General features: G+C 38.1%; 1 protein-coding gene across 1 annotated transcript in view; it reads right to left on the bottom strand.

Moving 5' to 3' along the window:
* Nucleotides 1-6,783: 6,783 nt before the first annotated feature.
* LOC121289293 (kelch-like ECH-associated protein 1) overlaps nucleotides 6,784-8,034 on the bottom strand; it is a 38,050-nt gene continuing 36,799 nt past the window's right edge. The window contains exon 6 of the mRNA XM_041208598.1: nucleotides 6,784-7,805. Coding sequence (XP_041064532.1) covers nucleotides 7,657-7,805 — 149 coding nt within the window. The 3' untranslated portion in view covers nucleotides 6,784-7,656. The remainder of the gene's footprint in view (nucleotides 7,806-8,034) is intronic.

Below are 8,034 nucleotides of genomic sequence, written 5' to 3'. Positions count from 1 at the left end.
ACTAAAGATAGCTCAGAGCTTTCCTGGGTTATTTAATCCTTGATTTGGCAAACCTCTTCCAATCACAGAGTTCAATCTATTGTAGAGAACTGAAGGTAGAAACCTCTTAACATCCAATTCCATCTTATTACAAGTATAATGCGGATGTTTTGGAAGCTTCTATCTGTATCCGTTTTTTAATGTACAATGTTTGATAATGTCTATGACTATGACTTGATCATTTCAGTGCACCTTACAGAGCTTTTTAAACTCTCCAAAATGGTTCCATGTTGAAAGCCATCATGAAGTACAGTAGTCAGTTTTACAGATCAAAAGGACCCAGGTTCATGTTTTGTTCTGTGCTAAGTTATTTGTTCTCAGTTAGAGCAGCAAAAAGGCAATTACATCTGGTCTCAGCTCCTCTTGGAGGGGATGCAACAAAAGTTTACTAGATCGATTCCTGAGACGAGAGATCTGCCCTAAGAGGAGAGGTTGGGTAGAATGAGCCTGCATGCCCTGGAATTTGGAAGAATGAGACGTGATCACATTGAAACATATAAAATTTAGTGGACTTAACAGGGTGAGATGCCTAGAGGCTGTTTCCCTTGGCTGGGGAAGTTTTGAACTAAGGGACATAATCTCAGGACAAGGGGTCAGTCAATTAGAAATTATGTGGGGAGAAATTTCTTCTTTCAGAGGGCTGGGAATCTCTGGAATTCTCTACCCCAAATGGCTGTGGATGTCCAGTTTTTGAGTATATTCCAGGCTGAGATGAGTGGATTTTTGGGCACGAGGCAAATCAAAGGATATGGGGATAGGATGGGAAAGTGGAGTTTCTTCTGTGATGCCATTAACAGTTGAATAGCCTAGAGCCAAATATGAAGAATCATCACTTGGATTATGTACTGGAGAGTAGCTTGTGCTTGCGCACTGTGCTGTAGCATGAATCAGCACTTTTAAAAGAGGTAGAGAATTGGAAGGAAACAGCTTGTAATTGATAGCAATGTACCTGACACTGATTGTATGGCAAAGGTTTAAAAAAATAACAAAAAAAACCTTGGAGACCCCAGAAGACTGAAAAACAGCTAATCGGGCACCAATCAGTAAGAAACTTTGCAAATTCTAGACCAGTGAACTTAACCTCAGATTTAGTAAAACGAAATGATTATTGCAAAGGACTCAATTCAGGGTCAGCCTATGAAAATGTAGATGAGACATAAACTTAACATCAATTTACAAATGAGAGATAATGTCCTACTAGTTAGTTAGATTTTTCTTTCCTGGAGAATGCGATTTAGTGTTTGGTACACAATTTTAAAAAAAGCAACATTTTGTTTGACTTTCAAAAGGCGTTTGATACATGTCCCACTTTGAGATACTTCATGAGGTAGGGAAGGTGTGATTTCAGTTAAGGAATACCTCAAAAACTAGAACAAACAATATTTTGACAACACAAATTGAAAGAAATTATAAATATTATTTGGGGCTCTCCCAAAGGCACTGTGATTAAATGCGCTATATGGTCAAGGATGTTCAATTTGTCTATGCTGAGTTAGCTGATCTCAATCCAGACAGAAGTAGGTATGATGCAAAAGAAGCAAAATCCTGTCTTCATCGGACATCCAGATATGAGCATTTTTCAACCAGATTCGCTGAAAAGCCTTCAGAACCCCAAATGGTCTTTTGTTTCTTAGCCCATTGGGCATTGAGGCCAATTATAGCTCCTCTGCTGCTACTCTGGCTACAACCAGCTAACACACATGAGAGATCAAACCTGGGATCTTCCTGATCTATACTGCTTATTAATAGACCATTCAGGGTAGTTATCCACTGAGCTATTGATAAAAAAGGGAAACATCTTAATTTGTCAGTTCTACAATTCTTTGTTATTGAGGCAGAACCTTTGTACATCACCAATATAAGCATTATGCAATTGAGAATGCTCCCTCCTACTCAAGCAGTAGGTTTACTTAGAAATGTATGAAAAGGGGAACTTGATGTTACAGTTGGTTAAATACTGGCCTCCCACCTCTGGAACTGGGATGAAATCCTCCTATTTGAAATTATTTTGGACAAACTCCATTTTATTGCTTAGAGGCCATGGACCAACAGGACAAAACTGCTAATTTGGCAATCTCACCTAAAAATTTAGGCATAATTAGGAGCAGGCTGGCTAGTGTTGGAAGTGGAAAACATGTCATGTGCTGCACCAGGTGTTTAAGAATGTATGGATAAAACTTAATTCCAAGTGAATTGTTCACAGAAAATGTTTTTAAATGCGTTAGTGAAAAAAAATCTTAAAAAGAGGATCATAGTATCATACACAAGGGAGCAATGAAAGTTCTACTGTTTGTGGAGCAAAGGAGCCTGTGAGTGGAACCTAAGATAATGATCCGACCAATCTATACACTGTCTGAATGTTGGATTATATCACTGGGAAGGACTTTTACTAGGCTTTACAACCTCTGTCTCTGGCAAAGTTCTAACTGCTTTATAGCATCCCCAGGTGTGCAGTTCAGATACATAGATTGGTCAGATTATTATCTCATACATGTTTGGTTCACAGTCTCTTTAGCTCCACACTCAAAGGAGAACAAACAGCAGGACATTCATTGCTCCCTAGTGTAGCTATGATATACCTCGCTTTGAAACAAAGATTGAGGCTTTACTTAGGAATATGGCTCTCTATCTTGTGTGATATAGTATAAACGCTGTAGAAATGAAGCATTTTTAATCTCATCCTGAAACAACCTGCTCCCCACTAAATATTATAATTAAGTAACTAGAATGAAACTTAACAGGCAGATCCAGAGACAACGGAACCTGTCCCATGGAGGTTAAGCCTGAAATATTTTGGAATGGATTTAAAGTTCTAGCATCTCTTAGCTTTTGAAAGCTCAATGTGCTGATACAATCAGAATGGCTGATAAGTTGCTCTTAGCTGACCCTCAGATGAATTGTGCCAAATGCTGGAACTTTAATGATAAGATCTCTGGGATCTGAATACTTTCTGGAGCATGATGACCCTGAGAATTTTCAGTCACAAAGTTGAACATGGAGCAGTGAAGAAATTAGAAGTCTCTGTCCAAGTTTTGGTTTGAACAAGAGGCTCCAATCTGAGAGCACACAACCTTGGCCATTGCCTCTCTGTCTTTCCCTCACAGTGCATCACCAGGTTTGGTATTGAAGTTTATAGACAAAAGTCTCTTTTCAATCGGCTTCAATAGCCTTGAAAGAAAATCAACCATATTTTCCATTCCAGATGGCAGTAATGTATTGGGCTCAATTGTGATGCCTTCCTTGATTAAATATCTGACTAGCATCTTGACAGAGATAGAAAAGAGAGATTACCTTTTTAGTAAGAAAGTAATAGCTTGCGTTTATATAGTGCCTTCATGACCTCAGGATGTCACAAAACATTTTATTTGCAATGAAGTACATTTGAAGCATAGTCACTGTTGTAATGTGGGAAACATAGCAAGATCCCACAAATATATCATGTCCTATAATCTATTTCAGTAATTTTGGGTGAGGGATAAATATTGCTCAGGACACAGGGACAACTCCCCTGCTTTTCTTTGAAATAGTGAAATGGAGCCTTTAACATTTGCACAAGAAAGCAGACAGGGCCTTTAACATCTCCTCTGCACTGGAAGAATCAGACTGGTTTATGTGTTCAAGCCTTTTTAGAACTTAAACCCACAGTCTTCTGAGTCAGAGGCAAGAGTGCTACCACTGATCCATGGCTGACATTGGAATAACACTAGTTCTAGTATCTGTTGGGCTTAGCATGGGTCACGGGCTCACTGAGTGTTTTCTTTGTAAGGTTGTGTTTTGCTCAGCGGTAGCAATCTCACATCCCAAATTAATTGAACATTTGGATGAACTGAACATGATATAATCCAGGCTAACATTTCAGTTATAGTACTGAGGGAGTGCTATATAGTCAGAGGTGCAATCATTCAGATGCGATATTAAACTAAGATCTTCTCTTATCTGTTCAGATAATGGATGCAAGTGATTCCATCGCCCCATTTGATGAAGAACATGGAATTTTTTTTCTGATATCCTGGTCAATATTTATTCCTCAACTAACTGATCTCATTACCATTTGTATAATCTTGTGTGACTACTTCACTAACAGTCTGAAGTGCCCAGAGATATAGATGGTGTTAGATAAATGCAAGCTCCCTTGAATGTTTCAGGATTATTAAACACTTTTTTTTACTAGTTTAGTTTTTTTTGTTTTAAATGTTTCAGCATTTCAGGGGTGTGAACATTTAAGTGGCAGAAGTACCAAGTGTTACAATTAATTCTTATTCAACATTGGTTAATGCAACTTAATCAAAAACAAGATAGTTTGAATAACTATATAGATGTCATAACATTTGGACCTGTTCTGATTCCAGGGTCCAAAACCTCACCTTTTGAACCACAAGTGCCTGGCTGAGTGAGTTTTGTGCCCAAGAAAGAGGCAAAAGATTCAAACAACTTCATAGCCCAATGTATTAGAATGCTGCAATATCTACCAAAAGATGAATTTGAAAAACCTCTATTATTTAGATTGAACAGTTAAGGGTGCACTTGTAAGTTCAAATTTGCTAGACTGTGATATACTAAATGTTTAGAAAGTCAATTGAAGATGACACAAGTTAAAAAATATCTCTGAATGTGGCCAGAGTTTTCTGTTTAACCCTAAATCACCACTGGCAAAACTGCTCAAGTCTTTGAATCCTAAATTCCTAAGATTGCTTTGTTGTGTGGTTATAAATACATTCACAAGAATAGGGGGTGCTCCAGTGTTGTAATAGTATGTCTTACATTATCCTATTGCTCCCTGCAGTGACTTGTGCCAGCAGGATATATATTTACATTCCCCTATAGGGAATAGGTCATAAAATTGGAGAGCAGGTCAAAACAATGCTCTTGTGGACACATCAAGAGCACCAATGGACTGGAAACAGATTCTAGTTCAAGAAAAACACTGAAAATGCACAGGAACTGTATCACAATTAAAAAGCATCAACTCAACTTGGAGTTTATTTTGATTAGATTGTTACTGTTTATGCAATAGAACTATTTTAATTTGTCAAGAGTCTTCTGATCGATGTGCTGCACAAATTAACCCGTGCACTTTTCATTTGATGGGACAGATGCAGAACTTGTCACTTCTGGTAGTTCCTGTGCTTAACCCTTTGTTTTTAGGGTTCCCCAATATTTCCACATTCCTGATCCTCTTCAGAAGGCAAATCATTTTTATTAGGTTACAGTTCCCCATGTGATAGGTACCCTGCAGAACTTCAAAATAGCCTATTTTTCCCCTAACCATGGCCACTGTAACCAATTGCAGTGCTCATGTTGCTAAGATTAGCAAAGTTACATTAAAGACAACTGCAAATCACAGCCCCTGCACAGGGAAAGTTAGCACACAGAGATTAGTGAACTAAGAACATTCTAGAAATAAGCAAAGAAGGGGTTGAATAGCAGAGCAAGCTCAAGGAGCTATGTAGTTTACTTCCTGCTCCTATTTATCTATGTTCTTATGCTAATATAAAAAAAAGTTAAGACAAAAATGAGCGCGAGTGAAATAAGGGAGCGTGTTACAATCACCTATCTTGGTGTAGAAATCACTATTCTGACCTCACAAAAACTGGAATCTCAGCCATAAGCAGGAAGTAAGTGGGATGGGGAAGGAAAGTTGGAGAGAGAGAGAGAGAGAGAGAGAGAGAGAGAGAGAAAAAATAAAAGTTTAGAGGAGGAAGTAATTCATCCCAGTGTACCTGGGCCAGTTCCCATGCCTCCACTCCCTCTCCTTTCATCTTATTTCAAATATTTATCCTTTTTGAAAAAACTATAATGGAATCTCTCCCGTTTCTGGTGGGTTCAATATAAGCCCCTGTATATTAAAAACTCCTAACCTCTCCCTTTGTTCTTTTGATAATCATAAATTTGTCCTCTCCAGCTATTTGATCAGAAGCAGTTTTTTTCTTGATTTACCTTTTCAAATCTCTATTCTTGAGTACCCTTTTCGGATTTCATCTGAGCCTTTGCTGCACTAAAAGTACCTATTTTTTCATGACGAAAGCCTCTCATTCTTGCGATCAGGTTAGTGATTCCCTTTTATACCATCTTCGTAGCCGTGCTGTCCATCTGAAATTAGGACATCCATAACCACCATAATACTAATTTTTGCAGGATTAGCATTACCTCTGCTTTTGCACTTTATGCCCATGTGAAATCCAGAATCACATGCATTTACAAACATAGCTCTGTCAAGTTGTCCTTCCACTTGAGATGATTTGTCTCTCAACATTTTAAAGTTTTTTTTAAACCATTTAGTGAAAACTAAGGGTTTGATCCCCACCTGTAATCAGCTGCTAATCTAAGAATGAAATTTGGCAGCAGTGTCTGAGCACAGGCCATCTCTCAGCTCAGTCAGGGTAACAGGTACACTTGCTCAGAGATCGAACAGAAAAAAATGGAGGATTGGGCTGTGCAGAGGGTTGGCACATTGTTCTTTCACCTTTAGGAACAAAGTTTACATCCAATCTAGATAGACTTTTGTACCAATCAGCAAATAAGAGAGTCAGTTTGCTTCATGAGCTCACCTATATCCTATAATAAAGACAAAAAACACCCCAACCTGCCATGTTAAACTTTCAATAAGGTAAAAGAAACCATAATACAGCACTTAGATTTAAAAGAAAAGTTGATCTAAGATTAAAATCCAAATAGTAGTAACCCTGGTTACACCTAGAAGAAAAAAAAACTACATACTGTGAAACATTGAAGACGACCAGAGTATTTATTAAATACAATGTTTATTAAAGTGAACACATTTTATTAAAAATACTGTCTTAGAAATTAAGTCACTGATGTTCATTTTGTTAGAATAGATAGATTCAATTGTTTCTTTTGGAGATCTTTACCGAAGTACTAGTGCAAAATAATCTGGTATGGCACCGGCAAACTGTCGCAGTTAAATTCCACACTTCCCCTTCTCAATACAGAGCACAAGAGAAACCAGATGTAGTGAGCAAAAGGAGAAAATCTTTTAAATGGATGTTCCTTCCAGTGCCCATCCCCCTGCTCCTCCTCTAACTCTGTGCAGCTAATGTAATCCGACCTGGATTCTGCACTCTCACACGGAACATAGACTCGGGCTCCAATTTACTACCATATGCTCATCTATTACGGTTATTTAGTGCATGCTGTTCAAGAAGTGGGTAATTACAAATATCAAAGTTAATTAATTTAGGTAATTAGCATATTGTTACAAGATGCCATCCTCATTAGAACGTGGAAATTGTCTTTGGGAATAGGTGATAAACACTGTAGATTTCAGATTGGTGAGCAAGACGAGCCCTGCAACACAAACCCACCTGTGAATATCTAACAAGTATTCATTAAGCACTCTAATTGGACTGTTTGTGAGATTCAGAGTTATGTTCCTCATCAGTTATCAATTGTCAAATTAAGGGGGCTTATATAAATTTTCTTCTGATTTATGGCAAAATAAGTGCAAAAAAATAAAAAAAATTGCTCTTATGTGATCTGACTGCATAGGTGAAATTGGGATTTACATCAAAGTGCCGGTACAGTCTTTCAAAATGATAACCGCACTATAAAGTCCAAGAGAACTGATAAGATTGGAGGTTGATCCAAAGATTGAGTACATTAATGCCGAGCCAAGTTGCACGGTTCCATTGTCACAGCCACACCAACACCACTCCTGCCCGAGGTCATCTGCGTCACTTCTGTCCATTGCCCAGTGTCTGGATCAAAGCATTCCACACTACTGAGGAAATCTTGTCCGTCATAGCCGCCTATACACAAAAAGCATGTCAAAACATGAACAGTTTACATCCACTGAAATTAACATTCCTGCAATTCATATTTGTCTCTCCACAGATACTGCCAAACCTGCTGACTATCTCCAGCAGTTTGTTTTTATTCCTGCAATTCATATTCTTGTTTATTCCTAGGTAGAGTTAAGACTTGAGAGTATCTCACCTGCCTGTCCCCTCTGCATGAATAGAGTGTGAACAAAATAAA

The sequence above is a fragment of the Carcharodon carcharias genome, chromosome 16 (genome assembly GCF_017639515.1).
Source record: "Carcharodon carcharias isolate sCarCar2 chromosome 16, sCarCar2.pri, whole genome shotgun sequence".
NCBI lineage: Eukaryota > Metazoa > Chordata > Chondrichthyes > Lamniformes > Lamnidae > Carcharodon > Carcharodon carcharias.
Note: the sequence above shows the minus strand (reverse complement) of the source record. Positions and strands in the feature narration are given on the sequence as shown.